Here is a 23994-nt window from a genome sequence, read left to right on the forward strand (position 1 = left end):
TTATCAAATACTACGCGAATCTCTGGCTTGCTGTGTGTATGTGAAAGCAAATAGCACACGATGAGTTAAGCCGAGCCAACCGAAAGCTATCGAGTACAGCTGGTCCACTTGGTTTTCATCTCTATAAGCCCAGCGACCTTAAGCAATGGCCAATAGACTATAATATATTTTAATAATAACTTTTAATATTTTCTTTAGCATGTCCCTACATTTCGTATTTTATGCTGCTGATTGTTAGATTACACGTGACTCCACTACACATGCCTTCCCTTTCTTTCAAACAGAAGCTAAACTTGGATTTGGCTGATCTTCGGAAAGAAAAAGAAGATTTACTAAAGAAGTTAGAGTCCTCCTCTGAAATCACGAGTTTGGCAGAAGAAGTTTCCAGGGTAACGGTCCCACAGATACAAGTTACAACAATTGGACCTTCAAGGAGCATGGAACTGGAAATGAAGCAACTGCAGTGTAAACTAAAGGTGATTATAAACCTTATTCAACAGGGACGCATGCAAGGGGCTTCAGAAAGTTCGTGGGAAAATTACCGGGGTTTCAAAAAGCTCGTGGGAAAATTACTGACTCCTCAAGGATATGTTTATGCCTATTCTAATTCTATGTGAAAGATACATTATGATAAAATCCAAAACTTACCAGTACTACATTGGACTACTTCGTTCACCTTTAATTTGGTAGAGTATTACCTGGTAGCTCATACATTATTCTCCGCCCCCCCCCCAAAAAAAAATTAGGACTTCATCGACAACTAAGGAGCTGTTGGCGTCTGGAGAGGGTCACTCTGCTCCCTGTTCTGCCTTCCACATAACAGGATACCTTTCAAACATTCAGTACGTGGACATCCACGGTCACTTTCCACCCTTTTACTTGTCAGCGTGCGAGGGAGAACAAGCCCCAGAGAGCGAGCGTGTGCTGGTGGAAAAGCTTACAGCAAGTTCAAACTGAGGCAGAGGATGAGAAGGCAAACCACTCCTCTTGTTCATCAGGAATAGTGTCTAAGGCCAATCAATAATTTCAGCCACTTTAAGGTCTGGCTTTAGCATGAAAAGAAGCAGGATTTGAGTTCTAGACAGTATGTCGGGCTGCTTACAACACATGTATTCCTCATGCCCCTCCTCTCCCAGTGCTGCTTGTGTCCACTGAGAGCTCACGGAAACGGCATCTGTGCACCCACAGCGACGGGAGCGTCACTGGGTAAACTGGCTGGTGTCCATGTACACAGTGCATTAGGGATGGAATAACTCCGGCTGAAAGAGAGGTGTGGACTATTGAAATGATACGTGCCCTCTCCAACATCTGTTGAGGAAGGATCACTATTAGTGTAAAATTGTAAATTAGTAAGTCAGAACTTGAAAACTATGTCGCCTTGATAAATAATCACATGTACTTGTACTTACAGGGATTGATTGAAATGCCTTCAACCACAATATGCTCTAAATGCAAATACCTTAGATAAGAAAAGTGTGTGTGTTTGTTGGGGGGCGGGGGTTTGCAGGTTTGGGAACATGCATCTTCTCTTAAAATGCATTTCTGTCTGAAGACAAGTGTAGATGGGTGGATGCATAAGTAATCCGTGGAACTTGAACATTTCAGTTTCATACACAGGATGACACCACTGAGATGGCTGTTCTTATCCACTGCCGAGACAGGATTTGTAGTTCTGGGGCCTTGTATGTGAGTCTCCGTGATCCTGATATCTCTTCCTCACCACGATGAAATGGAATGTTATGCCCAGCATTGCCTACTCCAACTTTTGTAAATTGTTCTTTTTAAGTTGATGAACTTGTAAAGTTACTTACATCAGATGGCCTGAAACATTTTTGATACTACCAAGCCCTAGCAATGTTATTTAAATGATACGCTTGTAGGGTATAAATGTCTAACCCACTTAAAATCTGTCTCTGGCTCTGAGGGTAAAGTGTGCAGCCAGGAAGGTGAGACTTCAGGTTACCTAGTGCCACTTAGCCCCAACTTGCTGTCAGTAGGATCGACATTGTCCATATCTAGCCTGGCATTGTCCACAAAGACAAGGTTTACATAACACTAAAAAGAACACATCTTTGTGTTTGTCTTGTTTCAGATTTTAATACGACTATTTCCTAGAAGACCAAGTCCCTTTAAATATATAATCCTTTCTGCTACTACATGTTTCTATTTCAATATCATACTGAAACCTGATGATTTTCCAAGAAACAATTTATTTTCTAGTTACTTGAGGGAAATTGGCTAGATTCGAACCTTTTGATGGTTTAAATCTATTAGTATACATCTTTTAAATGTTATCCAATTAAGAGATTTTTTTCTGTGTAGCGTGTGTGTTTTCCAGATGTCCCTGGGTTGCTCAGTGTCGTCAGTGTGTTGTAAGGAGCTCTCACACGGGTTCTAAAGCAGTGACCCTATAAGCACAACAGAGCAAAAGCCTACCCGACACTGTGCCGTCCACGACCCTTCCTGCGTCTGAGTCCGTTGGTGCAGCTCCTGTGTCAGCCCCTGTCACTGAGGGCCTTCTGGTTCACCGACCCTAAACCACGTCTTTCTCCAGAGACTGGCCCCTTCCCATCACATGACCAGGTTCCCGAGCCTCTCCCATCATCCTCCCTTCCAAGGAGTCTCCTAATCTAGAATGTACTCATTAGAGTACTGTTAATGCACTTTCTATATCCTCATTTTGCCCACTTTAGACCTGCTTCCGCAAATTGTCCAGCTTCGTGTAAATAGATGCGTAAATTACAAAATAAAAGTATTGTGCTGCAAGGAATGGAAAAAGGGTCACAAGACCTGTGTTTCGATACTTCTTGGCCGCTAACTTTTTGTGAGACCCTGAAAATGTATGAACATTTTTCGGTAACATATAGAGCTGGCCTTTCTTATAATTCAGCAATCCTCTGTTTATCCAGAAGTTAGTGAGGAGCAGTTTTAGACAGCCCCTGAGTTTAAGCACAGAAAGACTCGAACTATCTTAAAAACCACTTGATTTACTCCAGTGAAGGTACTGTCACCCATCATTCACTGCCTGCTGTCCTTTAAGCACAGCTATAATAGGTATTTAACGAATCAGCCGAAAACTCCTTAAAAGCAACAAATTAGAAGCATGCAAATTAAGGGGCAGGTTGATTGTTTTAGGTAGGAATATTGACAGATGCATGAAGTGACAGCCAAGAGATTGATGAGAGAGGAAACGAAAGTGTTAAGGTAAATACACAATTAGAGAAAGGGCAGTCTGAAACTCTTTAGGGTTGGGCAAGTAGTCTTTGAAGCCCATCACAAATGCTGGGGACATTCTTTTCTAAAACGTGCAGCCAGCTCTCACTTAAGCCCCCACGCGTGATGTGTGGTGCCCATGCACGTTACTTACACAGGCACACCCTCTGGGAAGAAGGCATAATTCATTTCTATCCCTGTAGTCCCTAGAGACTGTTACGTAAATATACATAGTAATACAATGTACTAGGGAGATTCAAAAAGTTTCTGGAAAAATTCTATGATCGTTTCATTACATTTGCCCACCAATTTTCGGAGGCCCCCTTGAATTTAATTAAGTATTATGTAAGATAGTATCACTAAATAAAAGCATCTTTGTTACCTTAGCATAACCATAGATACTCATTTGTAACTGAATTAGTGGAAAATAAATTATGTATAGAATACCCTATTGAAAGAATATCAGTGTATTATCATATAATGCACTCAGCATTTACATAAGACATTCGAGGACACGTCAAGTGTTTATGGAAAAGCAGGAGGAGAAGATAAGGGAATTTTTGCACAAATTTTTGAAGACCCTCATGTATCATCCCAGAAATAATTTAAGGTTAATGACTAAAGCAAAATCTTTAGCAATCGTGTATAAACTCAACAGTGTGAAACATCTTATTCTAACTCTGATAGAAAATACACCACACATCAATCCAAACATTCAAAATATCGTTGAAACTTACGCTGTATTGCATGCACATTTGATATTTAGGAGCTACCATCCAGGCTTTGCTTGTACTTTTAAGAAAATGTACATTGCATTTCACAGAAATGAAAACCTTAAACTTGTAAACGTGCCCTATGAGATATTTAAGAGCCCAGGTGGTACAGTGGTTATATACTCGGTTGGTAACCGGAAGGTCAGCGGTTCAAAGTACCAGCTGCTCCTTGGGAGAAAAAATGTGGTGATCTGGTTCCAAAAAGAGTCCAACCTTGGAAACCGTGGGGAACGGTTCTGCTCTGCAGGGGCATGGTGTGCCGGAGTTAGTTCCACAGCAGTGGGTTTTTAATTGGTGGTTTTGCTGATGGGATATTTAAAGTCTAGCTGGTGAGTTGACTCCCTATTTATGTTGTATGAGGGATGGTTTCGTCTCTCATAGCGTAAGTCGAACAGTCAAGTCTGAGAGTACTTCTAATGGAAACGATTGATTGATGTTACTAGAAAAATATGCAAAACAATTGGCCCAAATATTTTTCCACTTATGATGATGAATTAGGTGAGACTTTACAGATTAGGCCATCATTTTTGTATTCATCAAATCTCCCAATGTCTTGCCTTGTTGCCCTCATCCCCCACCACCACCACCACCACCCCCATCTCCTTCTCATGACTGATTTCTTCCCCTTCTCCAAAGTTAATACCAGTTTACCTTAACTCTAGCCCATTGTTTCCCTCCCACCCTTGGTAACCAAAGCCCGTGTTGTTGGGCCTGACAGCCTGTTGTTGTTTGTAACAGTGGTCTTGGACAGTGTTTCACCCTCGCCCAGCTTCCTCGTTCTCACTGAAGTTACGAGTTTAGTGTTGCACTGTGTACGTGTAGCACTGTTTACCCATTCTTCACCGACATGTCTTGCTATTGTACGTTTTGCTGCAGTGAACGCAGCTGTGCGTGACATATCACCTGCTCATACTACCACTTGTTTCTTTGGGGTTTCCCAAAATGTTTTCAAACTCTGTTGTTTCTATTTGTACTATTTTAATATCTTTTAAAGTTAGTAAAGATATAATGTTAGTATGTCAGCACTAGTTAATATGTCTACTATATTATATAATAGCTAAAATGCCAAATATAAAATACCAAAAACACCGAGTGATGTTTCAGCTCACGTTCAGACTTGGAGTGTAAGTCAAAGCTGGCAGTGTGCTCCCAAATACTGTCGTTACCACCACTGCTTCTGGCCGTACAGACAGAGTTATACCGCACCACCCACCACAATGCTGCCCTGCTCGGCAGAACTAATCATGGTGTACAAATACTGCAACATATAGCACTTGTAATACAGTTATGAAATACTTCATTTTCATAAGGTTTCCTATGTTATCTATTACGCTCAGCAAACAGTCCCGTAAGGCAGTGGCTTAACACAACAGCACTTAACTTTCTCTCATGAGTCAGTGGTTTGCCTGGGCATGTCTTTTGCTGGGCTCGTCTGTTTTTTCTCATATGCCTGCATTCTTCTGAACCAAAGATTGTGCAGGGCTCCCGGGCCTGGCACTCGGCCTGCTGACTGTCAGATGGTGGGGTGTCTTGGTCCTTTGCCACATGGCCTCTCGTTGGTCTTTCAAGGCTGTCTCAAGACAGCATTCCAAGAGGGCGGAGGTGAAAGGTACAAGGTCGTAAGGTCGGGAGCTTGAGAATTACAGTGTCATTTCTATACCATATGCTTTTAGTCAAAACGAATCACAAAGGGCAGAGAAATGAAGTCTGTCTCTTGGTGGATGGAGCTGATATTAAATCCACCACTAATTTCAAATGATCTTGCCAAGCTATTAAGATAATTAACTATATGTACATGTATTTAATAAAGAAAAGGTCTATATCCTATAAATGTACTTAGGGAGTGTGCTCTTTGAAATTCTTATGATTGTGCTACCCTTTGGGGTGTTGATGGTACATAAACCTTTTAGTCTTACTATATCCGTATTGAAAATAGAGTAGTACTTAAAAATATGAAAATTCCATTTAACTACAACCATAATGATTGCTCTTCTTAAATGTCATTATCTTGATGCTGTTTTAGGCAGAGATTGAAAGGTGTGTTTTAATTTGTGTTATTTTTAATCTAGAATGCAACTAATGAACTCACAAAACAGTCATCAAAGGTGAAGTCTCTGAAAGTTGACCTTCTATCCAAAGAGGAACACGTCAAGGAGCTGCTGGAAAAGTAGGGGCTCCATGTTCCTCTCTGTTGTATTTGGTGCCACCCAGTGGCAGCTCTCAGCAAAAATGGTTCAGCCTCGTTAGTTTCTGTTCGTCTGTGTAAGATGGAAATTTCAGCTGTATTACATGTATAGTGATTAATGATAAGATCTAACTGCTAATTTTTATTGGAGAAAGAATACTTTGTATTCCTTAGAGTAAGCATATTTAATTTTGAACAAACACAAAATTATTGGCCTCAAGACTGAAAAAAATTTTAATGTGGCAATTAATTGACCAAAAAGATATGTGTAGATTGAGACTTAAGCTGGAGTTAATGACCACACTTAGAAAGTTTAAGAGAAAAAAGGGAACTTGTGTGTAAATAAACAAAAGGTTCTAAAAGTGTGTGCTTGTTATTGAGAAAAAACTTTTTAAAAACTCATTGAAACAAAATAACGTCCTTCTGTATCTTTTTTTAAAGCTGTACTAGAGCTTGATAAACATGTTTAAATAGAATTCAAAGTGAAAATTATTGAAAGGTAATAGATTAAAAGTCTGGTGAATTTTTAAGACAGAGTATCTCAAAGCTTAGGTACTAACAAGGCCTTGTTGCTTTTCGGTTAACCATCAGGGCTCTAGAACAGCACTCTCTGTGCCTCAGTGGCGCTCACATCTGGGAGTGTGGGCATTAAGAAAGGTAAGCCCTGCAGAGAAGAGTGCCCGACACATTACAAAGAAGAGTTTCCCTTACTGTTAAAGTGTAGGACTGTATGTTAGTAGCATGCTTGTTGATTATCTCTAAAAGAATGTGACTTAAGTAGAATTTTAAGTTCTTATAAACTTGCTTGATCTTAATTTTTAAAAATTTAACAATATAATACAATGAAATCACAAGTTTATAGATCTTATACTCAAACAATTAATAGAGCGGTGTTGTAATATACAATAATAAGTTGGTAACCTTATATAATTTACAAATTTACCATTTTATTATTAAAGAACAGGTATAATATTGAATGATAGAAAACATTATAAAAGTGATGACATCCACGAATCTTGATAAATTGTTTTTCACTTTCCAGAATGTCTCGAATGGAGAGAGATGTAACCATGAAAAGACATTTGATAGAGGACTTGAAATTCCGACAGAAACTACACCTGGAGAGTAATGAGAGTTTTAATGAAATGGTAGAAAATCTTGAAAAAAAAGTAAGCTTGTTAACCCTAAAAAAAGTCACTTCCACACATGAAAAAAAAAAGTTATAAATGATCAAGGGTTTATGAGAGAGGGAGAAAATGAGCTGATACCAAGGGCTCAAGAAGAAAGAAAATGTTTTGAAAATGATGATGGCCACATATGTACAAATGTGCTTGACACATGATGAATGTATGGATTGAAAAAAAAAGTCACTTCCCACAAGTATTCACTGGTTTGACTTGAATGTTCAATCCTAATTAATTTAGACTATATGTACTATTGAATAATTACATTTGCTTTAAAAGTACATTGTTTTTAATAAAATTTATTTTTAAAATCTTACTTATTTCAGTATTAGCAATAGTTTATAGTTATAAATGAAAACCAACAACTAATATCAATCAAGACTTCTTTACAAAACTATGTTTCTCTATGTGTGTACAAGGGGGTAACCCCCCCAAAAACCAGAATTTTTTAAAATCAAATCTGTGTATTTAAATTTTTTTACGAAACAATCTTACCCCTTCAAAGTACTCTCCATTACACTGAATGCATTTGTCAAATCCACGATTCCATTCTTGGAAACATTTTTCAAACTCATCATTGGATGGCTGACAGCACCTCCCTCGTTTTTTTCTTCCCCTCTTCTGCGTAATCAAATGGCTGTCTCTCATGCCCCTCTTCATTCTTGGCAACAAAAAGAAGTCTCACGGCATGAGGTCAGGTGACTAAGGTGTGTGGGGCAAGAGAGGCATGGTGTTTTTTGCCAAAACCTAGTGCAGTGAGAAGGCTGCTAAGCAGGTGCACTGTCATGGTGGCAAAACCAGTCCCACCTCTGCCACAAATCAGGCCCTTTTTGTCGCACATGGTTACACAACCTTTTCAGAGTCTCTAAATAGACAGCTTGATTGGGAGCCTGACCTGGTGGAACGAACTCCAATGTACTATGAGTCAACATTGTTTGACTGTTTGGGTAGTTGAGGGACGTCCAGAAGGAGATTTGTCATCAGTCAACATTTCACCTTTTTTTGAAACGAGAAAACCACTCGTACACTTGAGTTTTCCCCACAGCACTGTCCTTGTAAGCTGTGCTTGACATTACAACAGTTTCTGTGGCATTTTTTCCCAAGTAGGGTACAAAGTTTCCCAGCTGCACACTGTTCTTTTAAATTGACCATCTGAAAAACACGAGGTTCGAATGAAACTGTTTTCATGATAAAATTCACTCTGACCTGAGAGATCCTTCCCAGGCGATGCCACTGGTGGCAATAGCTCAGATGGAGTTGCTTGATGCTCACCTAGCGGGAAAGTACTATGAAAGCTCCGCCTAGTGAAGCTTTTTATGTTTTGGGGGGTACTTCCTCTGTGTTAGTCTGGGTAGACTAGGGAAACAAATCTAGGGAGACGCATGTGTATAAGAAAGAGTTTTATATAAAGGGTAATTGTACATTCAAAAAGCATCCCAACTCAGTCCAGTCCAAGACCATAAGTCTAATATTAGCCCATATGTCCGATACCAATCTATAAAGTCCTCTTCAGACTCACGAAACACATGCAATGATGCCAAATGCAGGGGGATCGCAGGTCAGTGGGTAGAAAATCCTTGGGTCCAGTGGTGTTGTAAGCATCTCAGCGCTGGCAGGGGTCTCCACATGGCTTCTCCAACACTCAGGACTGCACCAGGGTAGGTCCCTGTGGCTTCTCCTCAGGGATGTTTCGCAGGGAGTCAGCCTTGTCAGTAGAGTCTCCAAGAGTCAAGAGAGAGAGTGTGTCTTCTGCTTCCAAGGAGAAAATCCCAGAGTTTTCCCAGAACCCTTAGGAAAAGGCCATGCCCACACAGAGGCCTCATCCGTTATATCCTGATCGACAGCCTCGACTCCAGTCCGACACTCTTAATCCTCAACTTGACACCAGGTTATGTAACTACCACATCCTCTTGTACTGAAGTGGACATGGGAAGGGAGTTGCTTTTCAAAGAGTTCTGTAATAACCTGAAGGTGTGCTGGTGGTCTGGTGTTGTGTATTGGACTGCTAACTGCAAAGTCAGCAGTTTCAAACCACCGGCTTCCCCGGAGAAAGAAGGGGATTCTTTCGGCTTTCAGAAAGCGTTATAGCCTTGTTAACGGACAGGGGCAGTTCTGTGCTTGCCTGTCGGGTCGCTGTGAGACGGCATTGACTCCATGGCTGTGACTTTGGTTTGATGATACCTGACTACAAGTTAGGAACTAGTCGTTTGCTTACCGAGAGTTTTGGGGGATGTGAAGGAGTTTTTTACACAACTCATGAGGCTCCTTGTGCTTCAAACCAAAAACCAATCTTTTTTTTTTTTAATCTTTTTATTGGGGGCTCGTACAACTCTCATCACAATCCATACATCCATCCATTGTGTCAAGCACATTTGTACACATGTTGCCATCATCATTCTTAAAACATTTGCTTTCTATTTGAGCCCTTGGTATCAGCTCCTCATTTTTCCCCTCCCTCCCTGCTCCCCCTTCCCCCATGAACCCTTGATAATTTATAAATTATTATTGTTTTGTCATATCTTACACCATCCGACGTCTCACTTCAACCACTTCTCCGCTGTCTGTCCCCCAGGGAGGAGGTTATATGTAGATCCTTGTAATCTGTTTCCCCTTTCTCCCTCACCTTTCCTCCACCCTCCCGGTATCGCCACTCTCACCACTGGTCCTGAGGGGTTCATCTGTCCTGGATTCCCTGTGTTTCCTGTTCCTATCTGTGCCAGTGTACATCCTCCGGTCCAGCTGGATTTGTAAGGTAGAATTGGGATCATGGTAGTGGTGGGGGGAGAAGCATTCAAGAACTAGAGGACAGTTGTATGTTTCATCATTGCTTTACTGCACCCTGACTAGCTCGTCTCCTCCCCACAGCCCTTCTGCAAGGGGATGTCGAATTTTCCACAGATGGGCCTTGGGTCCACACTCCGCACTCCCTCTCATTTACAATGCTATGATTTTTTTTTGTCTTCGATGCCTGATAACCTGATCCCTTCAACGCCTTCTGATCTCACAGACTAGTGTGCTTCTTCCATGTGGGCTTTCTAGTTTTTCAGTGAGATGGCCCCTTGTTTATCTTTCAGCCTATGAGACTCCAGATTCTATATCTTTTGACAGCCGGCACCATCAGCTTTCTTCACCACATTTGCTTATGCACCCGCTTGTCTTCAGCGATCATGTCGAGGTAGGCTGGTGTGCTTCTTCCATGTAGGCTTTGTTGTTTCTTAGCTAGATGGCTGCCTGTTTATCTTCAAGCCTTTAAGACCCTGGATGCTATATCTTTTGATAGCCGGACACCATCAGCTTTCTTCACCACATTTTCTTATGCACCCGCTTGTCTTCAGCGATTGTGTCGAGGCAGGCTGGTGTGCTTCTTCCATGTGGGCTTTGTTGTTTCTTAGCTAGATGGCTGCCTGTTTATTATCAAGCCTTTAAGACCCTAGATGCTATATCTTTTGATAGCCAGGAACCATCAGTTGTCTTCACCACTTTTGCTTATGTACCTGGTTTGTCCTCAGCGATCAAGTTGGGACAGGCTGGTGTGTTTCCTCCATGTGTGTTTTGTTGTTTCTCAGCTAGATGGCCACTTGTTTATCTTCAGGCCTTTAAGACTTCAGATGCTATATCTTTTGGTATTGGGCACCATCAGCTTTTTCACCACATTTGCTTGTGCACCCATTGGCTTCAGCAATCATGCCAGGAAGGTGAGCATCTCAGACTGCCGAATTGTTAAAACAAAGTATTCTTGTGTTCAGGGAGTACTTGAGCATGGGCCCACTGTCGATCTGTTTCTTTAATACTAAACCTATAAATATATGTACATAGATCTATTTCCCCCTCATCTTATATAAATATATTTACATCTGTATATGCCTGTGTTTAGATCTCTGTAACTACCCTTTGCCTCCTAGTTCTTTCCCCCATTTTTTTGGACTTTCCTCTTGTCCCACTATCATGTCCAGCCTTCACCAAAAACCAATCTTTTTGCCATCAAATCTATGCCAACTCATAATGACTCTACAGGGCAGGATAGGACTGCCCCGTGACTTTCTGAGACTGTAACCCTTTATGGAAGTAGAAAGCTTCATCTTTTCTGTTATTCTTTAAAATGTATATTTAATTTTATCCTCAAAATTACATGTTACAACCAAAAGTTATCTGTGGCTTGGCTTGTTTAAGCATCAAAAACAACTGTGTCCTGTCTAAGGAAGTATAGTTTAGTTTGAAAGGAATCAAACTTTATTGTCATTAAGTCAATTTCCACATACAGTGCTCCTTCAGGGCAGAGTAGAACTTCCACTTGGAAGCCACTTCCACGTCTTTTTCCATCCAGGTGGCTGGGGTGTTGATCCACCAACCTTTCTGTTAGCGGCTGATGCTTAGCTGCCACCGGCGCTTCTTGTTTGAAGGACAATGTTACAGGATGGAAGCCTTAAACTTGTTAGTCTTATTTAGAAAATGAGTTCTTAAGCAGTCATGTGGCTCTGTTGAAATAAATGCAGCATACCTCTCGCATGCCTTTACCAGTAACAGTCGTCTGTGCATTTGCTATAGGTGAAGACATTAACTGAAGAGTGTTCCAACAAGAAGGTATCAATTGATTCCCTGAAGCAAAGGCTCAGTGTTGCAGTAAAGGAGAAGTCACAATATGAACAGATGTATCAGAAAACTAAAGATGAGTTAGAGAAAAAGGTACGTTTGTAGAACATGTCAACCTAGAAATGAAATACAATAATGTCTTCTCCGTTTTTATGCTGTCACTTTTTTTCTACATGAAATACGAAATTTTGTTTAACTTTAAGAAAGACAGTGGGTATGATATGACTGTTGTTGGAAACTAGCATTTAGACCAGTAGGTGCACAAACGCTTAGCCTAATTAAATGTTTTTATTTGCTGCATGGGATCATTTGGGCTGAAATAGTTTCAATGTCTCCATTTACTCAAAAAGAGGTACATATACAAATAGGAGAATTGCAACCCTCTACTATTCTGACATGTATAATGCTTTACGAAATATTTTTGATTCGATGACAACTGACCTTTTGCAGGATCTCAAGCTTACACACCTAGCATCAAAAGTCAATGAGACTGAATCGGCAATGGCAAAAATAGAATCGGTAGCATCTAAGCAGCTTGAAGGATTAGCACTGCAAAGCGAGCATGTCCTGGAAGGGGCGCAGAAGAAGCTGCTGTTGGCCAATGAGAAAGTGGAAGAATTCACCATCTTTGTGAAGGTTCGTATTGTTCACTTTTGATTACTGACCAGCAGTTCTCTTCAGGAGAGGCAGGCAGTGCCTACCTCTGATGATTTGGGAAATACTCTGAGGGTTCTCTCTTCTTTCTCAACCCACAAGCGTCTCTTCCTTCCTTCCTTGCCCCATGACTCAACCTCTATAAAATAACTACTCCTGGAACTTCTCCAGGACTCTAAAATCTGCCACTCTATTGTGACCATTCCTTTCTTAATGCCAATGGCAAGTGCTGTGGTGGCACACTGGGATACACATTGGGCTGCTGACCACAAGCTTGGTGGTTCAAACCCTGCAGCTGTTCCCAAAAAGATTTGCAGCCTTTGCAACCCCCATGGGCAATTCTACTCCGTCCTTAACATCAATCTAGGTTGGAATCAGTTTCATGGAAGTGGGTTTGGCATCGCCGAACATAGAAAAACTAACGTAAGTAGCCCAGCTGGCATAGTGGGTTACACCTGGGGCTGCTGACCTCGAGGTCCACAGTTCAAACCCACCAGGCAATCTGTTCTAAGATGGCCAGGCTCAGAATCCTGGGGATCATGTCTGTTGTATCCTTTCTGGTCGCTATGATCAGAAAGGACTTAAGACATTCCCACTAGACTTTTCTTTTCAAAATCATTCAAGCAAGATCTGGAAACTTAACTCCATGTTGAATGAAGTTAGCTGGCATTAGAATCACCATCCACAAATTAGCAACACAAAAAGGCTAGAAGAGGAAAAAGTGACTTCACAGAAGCAAGGGAAGAAAACCAAACCGAGGTGTCTACAGCAGGACCCTAACCCCCCACCCCCACCCCCGCGAAAAGTTCAGGAATTGACTCTACACTGAACCATCCAAACAGAATGATGGCTAGACGTGGGTTCAAACAGATAGCGCGCTAGGTTCCTATTTCTCCCTTCTCTGCTCTGGGCTAATGGCAGGGCAAAGAAGCACTGGGTTGAGAGATGCTGTCCATGAGCGCGGGAGACTTGGTGACTTTCTCCACCCCATTAATCTAACTGGGAGCTGACCCCATTTTCATGGCTTATGCCAAATTTTTTTCCAAAGAAAAAGTCATCAGTGAATTAATACCAAAAGCAGAAACACTGTTAGAGCTCAGTGTTTACATCATAGCAAGATTTTCATCTCCCCCTTCCTTGCATATAGGAATACCATCAGTGACTTCTTCAGCTCCCTGCAAGTCAGCTCACCTGCCACCTGGTCTGTAAGACCTTCCTTAATGGATCTGTTTTCCACCTTTCACCCCCACTGTGCTCATTCCCACCTCCGCTCCAGTTGCTTTTTGCTGGAAGTGGCGGCCCTGGTGCTTTCATGGTTAGCTCTGTGCTTCTTCCAGCTCCTGCTTTTAACTGGGAGGTGGGGAAGCTTAGCGCCCAGTCCTGGCAGTTACTACCCTGTTTCCCGAAAGTAAGGCATCCCCCCCAAATAAGACCTACTTACAGTTTTGACTCTCGCTGAAATATAAGGCATCCCCCCCCGAAAATAAGGTACCCCGAAGCTATCGTAATTGACTCTGGACCATAGCGGCTTGGGCGCTGCCGCCGCGCAGCTCACTGTTGGTTGCAGCGCAGCCCGAGCAGACAGGAAGTGCGAGGTCTCTTTTACTAAAACAATAAACAATAAATGTGTACCGTATTCTTCTTCACGGAAACCTAAGACATCCCCTGAAAATAAGACCTAGTGTGTCTTTGGGAGCAAAAATTAATATAAGACATTATTGTATTTTCGGGGAAACAGTTGCTGTGGGATCGCAGTCAAGTATCTTCATTGTGCTGTGCCTCGGTTTCCCCATGTAGAGAATAAGGTTGGAACCTACCTGAGGTGGGGGCTTTAAAAAGTTCCCCTAGATCAACCTCCGAGCAGTGCATCTAGATGTCTGTTAGCCTGTGTGCCACAGGAATTACTACCTATCTGTAAATGTGCATGTTTATTTCTACTAGATGATAGCAGTCTTAATGACAGAGATCTTGTCAAGCATTGTCTCCAGAGTCAAGGTACACAACATTGGGCTCATTCAATTCCCGAGCAGTTGGTTTCCCCTCTGCTTCAAGGAGGGTCTGGAAGACACATCACTGTTTAGACTGCAAACTCGGTGAAGGCAGGAGCTAAGGCACAGCCGAGGGCCCCTGCCTAATTTCCACAGCAGGACCACCCATGCTCATTACTAGAGGATCATGCACACAAGAGTACTTAATGAGTATTAACGGCAGTATTAATAGTAATAATGCTGTTCTGGCCCAGTTGTGGAATCTGTGCTCCCTTCAGTCTTTTCATTTATTCATGGGGTAGAATCCGATTATAGAAGAGGTGGAGTGGCCATCTGTTCTAGATCTAGGTTTGAATATGGAATTTTGCCCTGGGGTAAAATCAAGTGCTCTGAGCATCTGGGCTGGATGTATGTGGCAGAGCTGAGGCTTTGAATTCTCCTAATAACTCAATAAATCACACAAGGGAAATTTCCAGAAGTATTTGCTCAGTTTGACTCAGCTCTGATGTAGCCTTGTTAATGTGCTTGTACAGGAAAGTCATATGCCAAGCTCCATCTTCTCGAAGGTTTTTTTTAGTACTGAAATAAGTACCGGCTAAAGAACACCATTTAGCCGGAAGTTGGCATGGCTTCATTACCAGTATGTATTACATACAGAGCATTTCCATTTATTTCCCACCAAATAGAGAGCGAGAGCAGAAGGGATGGGCACAGCCTACTGAGGGCAGAAACCTTGGAAGACCCAGAGACAAGGCAGCCCAGCTCTGGCTCTCACAGTTCAATGACTAATAATTGTGCACGGAGCTTATAAAGAGTTCCATGATACAGTGCAATTAACTGAATTAACTCTTTTTTTAAATTTATTTTTATTTTTTTGAATTAACTCTTTTTATCTGACTGTTATACTGAAAAAGATAAATGGCAGCTGCTGTTTTCAGCCCACAGTTCTAAGTACAAATAACTTTAACTGGATGAACTTTATCTCAAGAAAGCTTTAAAAAAAATTACTTCCCAAGAAGCCTGTGAAGTGTAATGCCTCTCAAGTATTTGCACAGTCACTTTTACCTGTGTTCAACGATCGGATCATACTGATAAAAGCCTCCTCCATCTGTAATGAAACCGAACACGACTTATGCTGGCGTTAGCAGACTGGACATGTTGCTGTCGTAGGAGCGGCCTAACACGGCTTCCTATCTTTCTCCATAACTAATGCTAGGAATACTTGAGGAAGAGCATGTCCAGGTTGAGACATACATTGAAGTATTCTTATTTTGAGAGGGCCTTCAACATTCGGACAATTCCTAGCCCACTGTGTGTCAAGAATTGCTGGACAGCCGTCAGGGATTTTTCAGAAAGTCAGTGAACATTTGTAGACTGTTCTTTTGCTCCATTCGGTGTTTCTGCTTACTGTGGAACTAGGGGCTGGCCAGGGACCACGAATCAGCTGACGCAAACACTTCTTGAAGCTTCTAGTATGTTTTGTATTAACGATTTGGTTTCACGAAGTTTTTGTCCACTTTGAGGGCTTTCGGGGTTGGCCAGAAAGGACTTGAACCAGTTTGAACTGTAGAAAGAAGGTAGTTTATTCTAGATAGAGAAAAGCTTTCTTCTTCCATGTATTTAAAAGATTTGGTTATTTTCACTTCTTCAGTTATCTCTGCCCCCAAAGAGCAGCCATTGTCTTTCATGCCACAGCATGAGACGTGGAGGGAGCGGGTTGGCAAGAAAGAGTTCAGCTTCTCCTTTGGTTTGGTGGAATAGTATAGGGCCAGGGTCCTCAAACTTTTTAAACAGGAGGCCAGTTCACTGTCCCTCAGACCGTTGGAGGGCCAGACTATAGTTAAAAAAAAACCCAACACTATGAACAAATTCCTATGCACACTGCACATATCTTATTTTGAAGTAAAAAAACAAAATGGGCAAAAACACCCGGCGGGCCAGATAAATGTCCTCGGCAGGCCGCATGTGGCCCACGGGCCATAGTCTGAGGACCCCTGGAGGGTGAGAATGCTAGATACCAATTGAAATTGTATGCTTTAAAACTCATAAAGATTGCATCACTTGGGGATTTTATAGGTGAGCCCAAGAAGACTGGAAATACTTAGGCCTCAAAATAGTGAATAAAAAGAGAAAGGATACAGAACGTTCCATTAATCCAACACATGCCATGAAGGCAGGGCTGGGGAAAGAGGAAGAAAGCAGCAAATCAGCCTGGTGAACGAAACAGGACGATATCCTAGAATGAGTGCAAACATGCCAGTAGCGCAGCATATGGGATAGTGTTGAAATGTGTTTTTAAAAATACATATCAACCTGGGGGGAAACACCCCCCCCTCAGACATAGGGCAAGGCTGTAAAACCACTCGACCGAGGAATCGGGGGTCCCAGGACCAGCCCTCGAGCACTGAGCTTGTGCGTGTCTCCCCAGCTCTGTGCACCTTGCTTGCTCGGAACAGAGTCCAGTGGTTCTCAACCTTCCTGATGCTACCACCCTTTCATACAGTGCCTCATGTTGTGGTGACCCCCTACCATAAAATTATTTTCATTGCTACTTCATCACTGTCATTTTGCTACTGTTATGAATCGGGCAACTCCTGTGAAAGGGTCGTTCAACCCACAGGTTGAGACCGCTGGAATAGACCAGAGTGGGAGTCTTGACACCACCCAATCTGGCAATTTAGAAATACTTGCTTAGGATCTTTAAGGTCTCTGTATTCTCTTTTAAAATGAGAAGCAAATAGTGTGTATAACTGCCAGTATGTTGAAAACCCTCAACAGAGTGGTTGATAATGCTCACAAAATAACTACCCAAACTGACTCAAAGATGATGTAAGTAACATAAATGATCAGATTTCAAATGAAACTACCTAAACACCCCAATGGGAGTATGTTTTACGTGAGATTCTGTAACGGGATTGTTTAATAAAATACATGCAATGAACATATTTCTAATGGACTGCATGGCGAATGGACCAGAGTTACATAGATATCCAGAAAAGCAAACCCACTACCATCTAGTCAGTTTTGACTGGTAGGGATCCTATGTGGGTTTCCAAGGCTGTCAATCTCTATGGAGTGGCTGGTGGCTTTGAACCACTAACCTTGCTGTTAGCAATTGAACACAATGTACAATGCCACCAGGACTCCAATCACAACACCTGTGGAACATGTGAACAAAGGAAAGACAAGCTGCAGCATCATCTGTAGAGTGTGGTGCCATGACATATACCCCTACTATGTGTTCGTTGTGGGCATGTGCGTATGCTGTGATAGGTGGTACACAGGTATGGGAGTGGTGAACGCCCAATTGTGGGCAGTTGGGCAGGCAAAGGAAATGAGCTCAGGGAGCAGCACAATCAAACTCTCACTGCCAGAGTCAGTTCTGGCTCACAGTGACTCTAGAGAGAAGGATAGAACTGCCTCTGGGGGTTTCAGAGTCTGTAAATCTTACAGGACCAGAAAACTACATCTTCCTCTTGCAGAGCAGCTGTGTGGGCTTGAACTGCCGACTGTGTGGCAAGCAGCCCAACTTAAAACTCACTGCAGGGCTTCTAGAGCAGCACACAGGAATCCTAACGTCTGTGCATCATGCTTGTTTTTTCTTTTTAAAATTAAATCTGAAACATAAATGGCAAAGTACTAGCCTGTCTTAGAATCACAGGGTGAAGGGGATATTTATGTTATTCTCTGAAGTTAGGGTTGCTTTTAAATATTAGATAATACAAAGATATGCATCAGTCTTGCACAGTCTTACCAGTGAATTCTCTAAACATTCATGTCGTAGTTAGGTCTTGTGCTATAAAATCTGTTTTAAGGCTTTCAAAAAGATCGGAAGTTCTGCTACAACTTTTTATTTTATTTTAATAAATCATTTTATTGGGAGCTCTTACATATATTATAACAATCCATACATCCATTATATCAAGCAGACGTACAAATGTTGCCATCAACAATTTCAAAACATTATCTTTCTTCTTGAGCCCTTTGGTATTAGCTCCTCTTTATTCCGTCCCTCACCCACTCTGCCACCCTCGCCAACCCTTAATATATCATGTATTGTTATTATTAATACATCTCTTGTACCGCCCATTCTATCCCTAAACCTACTATCCTGGTGTTTATTCCACTATCATTGCCATCCGTTCCTCCTTCCCCTTTTCCCTTCCCTACCCTCCTGGAATCATTACTCCCATTACTGTTACTGAGGGGTTTGTCTATCCTGAATTCTGTATATTGAAGGCTCTCATCTGTACTGCTGTATGTACACCTGTCTAGCAGGATTTGTGAGGTAGGACTGAGATCATAATAGTGAGGGGGAGGAAGGATTACAGAACTAGAGGAGTGTTGTGTGTTTTGTAGGTGCTAGACTCAGTTTGCATTACCCTAAGACCAGCATCACACCAGGAGAGCTTACACAAAAAATAAAGCCTGGGGTAACCTCACTGGAGCACAGAGGAATTGCCCTGAATTAAACATCTGGCAAATCAGATGCACCTCCACACTTTGTGAAACCCTAAGTTTGATCGCAGGAACACAGGAAGTTCTGAGCAGCCATTACTGGAGTCAGCAGGGTTGATAGGTTAAAAAGAAATAAAAACATATCTAACTAGATGCAGAAAAAAAATTTAAAAGGATGAGATTAAAACCATATTTTTGACATCACTAAGGCTAAAAAAAAAAAACCCAAAACCCTTGATGTGGCAGGGACTGCCAGCCCTCCTCACTGTCATATTCATCTTTGTAATGCATACTGCTTGAGCTTTTAATTGGGTAATGTGCCTCTTCTGACTCGCCACAGGCCCGAGCTCGCATGCTTGTTTGGGGGTAGATTGGAATCTGGTGATTTCTCTTTACTTCCCAGGGAGATGGGAGCAGAGGTGGTGGAGGGTGCAGGTGCAGGAAATGCAAATAAGCAGTAGAAACAGCTACTTGTGGGAAATTACACAACAAACGCGTAATTTGTCAGTGACATGACTGTCAAGTAGAAAAGGAAAAGGTATCGAATTATAAAGTATCAGAACTAATCAGATAATTACTAAGCAAGGAGTTCAACAGAAGGCCACCATACAAAATAAACAGCATTTATGAGTAATAACATATTAGAAAAATCTATTTTTAAATTTCTGTAATGAAAATAACTGCCAGATGCCCAGGAATTAGCCTTCCAAGAATGTTTTAAAACTACAAAGCACACTATAACCAGCACTGGAAGACATAAAACAGCCATGGATAAATTCAGATATGCTGTTTTCCTGAAAAGAATCAATACTGTAAATAGGATTCATTCCAACAGTCATCTATATTATAAGTTCAGTCTCAGATCCAGACAAAATGATTCTAAAATTAAATGGAGAAAAGGTATGAAAATAGAAGGAAGAATCATGATGGGTGATAAAGAGGAAAATTTCCACAAATAAACATTAAAACATGCTGTAAAGCTGTAGTACATAAAACATGACTGGTAAGTAGATAAATAGAGCATTTGAATGGTATAAGAATTTCAGGGAATTTTGAACATAAAGATTGTATTTTGTATTTCAGAATTAGTGTAAGGGTAAAGTAATGACTTAGGGAAATGACTCTTCATTCAAAAAGTAGTATTGTGGTTTCATAATACTTCACACACACCACAAATAGAAAGACTAAAACCAAAGAATAAAAGAATTAAAATATTTTAAAAATTACATAATCTTGTTCTAGGAAAAGAAAATCCATAATTAAAACATAAAACCTATAATCCATAAGGATATAAATAGAAGCCATGATTATGTAAAAACATCTAAGCCATGTGAGAAAGTGAAAGATTAGTGCCCACCTGTGAGAATATGTACACCTGTGTACAATCTATTTATTATCCAGAATAGATCACGGATTCCTACAGATCAGTAGAAGACAAAGCACCCAATAGAAATAGGGACAGATAATAAAAACAATTCACTAAAGAAAGACAGGTAACTAATAAATGTGGAAAGCATTCTTAACCTTACTAGGAATCCGAATATTCAAAGTAAAAAATTAAATGTAATTTCTTGACTATTTGATATCAGGCTGAAAAACTCTAAGCCCATTACAGATTTTTGAAATCCGAAATGGACAGGATAAAGGGGAACACTCTGACTTGCTTCTCAGGGGAGTGGAAACTGATGCAGCGTTTTGAAGCGCTACCTGCAGTTTTCATACTTTAAAATACCCACAGAGTGGTTCTTTGAAAAGATCAACTACAAGCACTTGAAGATAATTGCATGAAATATTTTATACCAGGAAATGCAATCATTCAGGTGACTCGGTCCTGTCGTGTGGGGATGTCACAGTCTCACAGATGGGCAGAGAAGTTGAACTAGATTGCATGCATCCCCGGAACTCCCTGGATTCCTCAGGGAAGTCTGGGTGTTCCTCTGTGATATGCATCATGGCCGAGCTTCCGACAGAGGGGCCTTCCTGAACCACCTAAGCTGGCTGTGATAGAGAGCTATCCAAGAGAGAAGCCACGTCCCACCACAGTGTTACATCTGGGGGTCCAAGGTTGAGTATTGCCTGCCTTACTCTTTCCTGCGACTCACTCAGTGTCGTTTCCTCCCGAGATAGTTTAGTTAAGGTTTATTGTGCCGACCTGGCCAGTAAACATGTGGGGTTAATTGAAGAGCGGAGAGATAAATGGCTTGGTGAGCCTCGCCTTTCTAGTTCTCGGGTCTCTTGCTCGCTGATGGTCGGACCAGGGTGCAGTTGCCTTAGCCAGTTCCCTGCTTCAGCTGGCAAGGCTCACTTCCTGCAAGACATCCCTGAGGAGAAGCCACGGGGACATACCCTGATGCAGCCCTGGGTGCTGGAGCAGCTGTGTGGAGACCCTTGCCAGCGCTGAGATGCTTGCATGTTCACTGATTCGGCTTTCCTCCTGCAATGGGCGTCATTGTGTGTGTTTTGTGAGTTTGAGGAGGACTTTGTAGATTGGTGTCGGACATATGGGCTAATGTTGGACTTATGGGCTTGGGCAGCACTGGGTTGGGATGCTTTCTGAATGTACACTTACCCTTTATATAAAACCCTCTCTTATATACATATGAGTTTCTGTGGATTTGTTTCCTAGTCTACCCAGACTAACACCCCTCGGCTCCCTGAGGAACCACCAGGAGGAAGTGAGCATCCACGATGGTCCAGATTGGCCTCCCATCATCAACAGAAGAGGACACTGGCCATCTGAATGCTCTGTATTACTAAAGACACTGCATTTTCTTTGCAAGTACACACTCTTCGAGCCCAGCTGGTTTCACTGATAAATTCGTTCAGATACTTAAGGTGAAAAATCAACAACAATCTTTTACAAGCTTTTTCTTAAAAAGGAGGAAAAGCATTTCCCAAATCATGGTATGAAGAACACAACCCTGGTGGTGTGGCTGCTAACAGCAAGGTCAACAGTTCAAAACCACCAGCTGCTTCTCTGGAGAAAGATAAGGCCTCCTGTCCCCACAGTCACAGTTCTGGAAACCCAGAGGGCCCGTTCTACCCAGCCCGATACAGTCATGAAGAGCCAGACCAGACTCCACGGCACTGAGAGAACAGCCCTGAAGGTACGACCTGCGAGAAAAGAAGGTTACCGACTGTGTTTCATGAACATAAATGCAGTGATCTTCAACAGCACAGTCATTTAAATCCAATAGCAGCTGGAAAGGATTTAACATCATTTTGAAATGCAGGTTATCCTAGGAATGGAAGGGTGAGTAATCAAACCAGAAGGGAAAACTCTGGAAATGAGTCCTGCAGGAGCAACCAGCACAGTCGCTCTCCAGGTGTTTCAGCATAAGGGGGCGGGGGTGGGGGGAGTGGGGGGGTGGCGCGGAGCTGGAGCAGGAAAGGGCAGGAGAAGATGTTTCGCTAGAGGGGAGTTGCCATAGAGCAGATGAAAATAGTACGCGTTACTATATGAATGAACGAAAACATTTCACATCGATCAAACATTCCCTCCTAAGAAGCAAGTCCACAAGGCAGACTCAATCGAAAAAGGAGACGGCGAGGCAAGAGGAGCAAGTGAAATCAAACTGGCAGGTGAGACAGACACGCGACTCAAGCTACCTGAGAAACACAACCCCGCAGCCGAAAGCAGGAATGCGTAGCTACCTGAAAGAGCAAGAGCACAACTGAAAACGTGAGCTAAACCAAGTGGAAATGCGTGGCTAGATCATGATGGCTTCACAGGTGTCTGCACATGCATGTGCGAGACACTGAAAGGTACTAGGAAAAACATGAAAAAGACGGGTAATAAGGAGACAGCCCTAACACACGTTAACATGTATTCTAAATCCCCACTAGTTAAAACATAGCATAAAGCTTCACTGGTAAAAGGACAAATATGGAATGAAATAGCACGTCCAGGACCTAATCTAAATGTATTTCTGTGGGGAAATTATGGGTTATTTAATAAGTGGTGTTGGGACATTTATGATTTTATGTAATAACTTTCTGAACAACTACAAATGGATAAAAATTTAGAAGTGAGAAATAAAGACAAATGTATTAGAAGAAAACATCATGATGTAGAACATTCTTTTACATGTAGAGAATTTTTTAAAGGATCATATTACATTGAAAAGGTAGAATAAATAATAATAATATATAAAAATAAGGATTCCTGGGGGAGGAAGGAGGTAAACGAGAGCTGATATCAAAGAATTCAAAAAGAAAGACAATGGTATGAAAATGATGCTGGCAGCAATTGTACAATTATGCTTCTTGACCTGATTGAATTATGGATTGTTATAATATCTGTAAGAGCGCCCAATAAAATGTAAAACGGAAAAAGGAAAAGGTAGAAAGGGAATGATAGATTAATTTGAGTATAAACACAATGTTGTTTTGGCTTTGCATAAATTCTATTACTGACAAAGGAAAAATAAGTTGTGAAAAAAATGATATAAATGCTATGAATATTTCCTAAATGTAGAAAGAACTTCTATAAACCACTAAAAGAAATGGACAAATATAAAGTTGATGTTCAACCTCACTTATAATAAAAGAAATAAAACTTTAAAATACACTGGAAAACAAACTACATTACAATAGCACATTAGTGATTTTCTAAGAGTGTAAAGAAACAGGTACATACTTTGTGAAGGTATAGCTTGGTACTATTTTGAAGAGAGGGATAGAATTAAGCAACAGCTATCAAAATTACAGTGATGCGCACACCTTTGATTCAGAACTTCCACTTCTAGGGGTATATCTTAGAAATGCAAAATTGATATGAGCACTCTCATCCATTATTTATAACAACGTTGCTTGAGCTAGCAAAAGATGGAAAGCAGCCCAAGTCTATCCAGACTAGATTACTCATCCAACCACGCACCCAGGCCCAGAGCTCCGTCTGCCCAGCGTAAAGAGCAACTTTCTGTGCTGCACACAGACTAGGTGTGGGC

At 41.6% G+C, this 23994-nt stretch overlaps 1 protein-coding gene across 1 annotated transcript in view; it reads left to right on the forward strand.

Annotated features, from left to right (window-relative positions):
- The window catches only part of CNTLN (centlein), a 204403-nt gene that overhangs the window by 161686 nt on the left and 18723 nt on the right, over nucleotides 1-23994 (forward strand). Inside the window, exons 19-23 of the mRNA XM_045289198.1 lie at nucleotides 285-476; nucleotides 6056-6153; nucleotides 7214-7340; nucleotides 11901-12038; nucleotides 12396-12581. Coding sequence (XP_045145133.1) covers nucleotides 285-476; nucleotides 6056-6153; nucleotides 7214-7340; nucleotides 11901-12038; nucleotides 12396-12581 — 741 coding nt within the window. The remainder of the gene's footprint in view (nucleotides 1-284; nucleotides 477-6055; nucleotides 6154-7213; nucleotides 7341-11900; nucleotides 12039-12395; nucleotides 12582-23994) is intronic.

Source organism: Echinops telfairi, unplaced genomic scaffold, assembly GCF_000313985.2.
Source record: "Echinops telfairi isolate 266 unplaced genomic scaffold, ASM31398v2 ScPeMD7_25;HRSCAF=90, whole genome shotgun sequence".
Taxonomy (NCBI): Eukaryota; Metazoa; Chordata; class Mammalia; order Afrosoricida; family Tenrecidae; genus Echinops; species Echinops telfairi.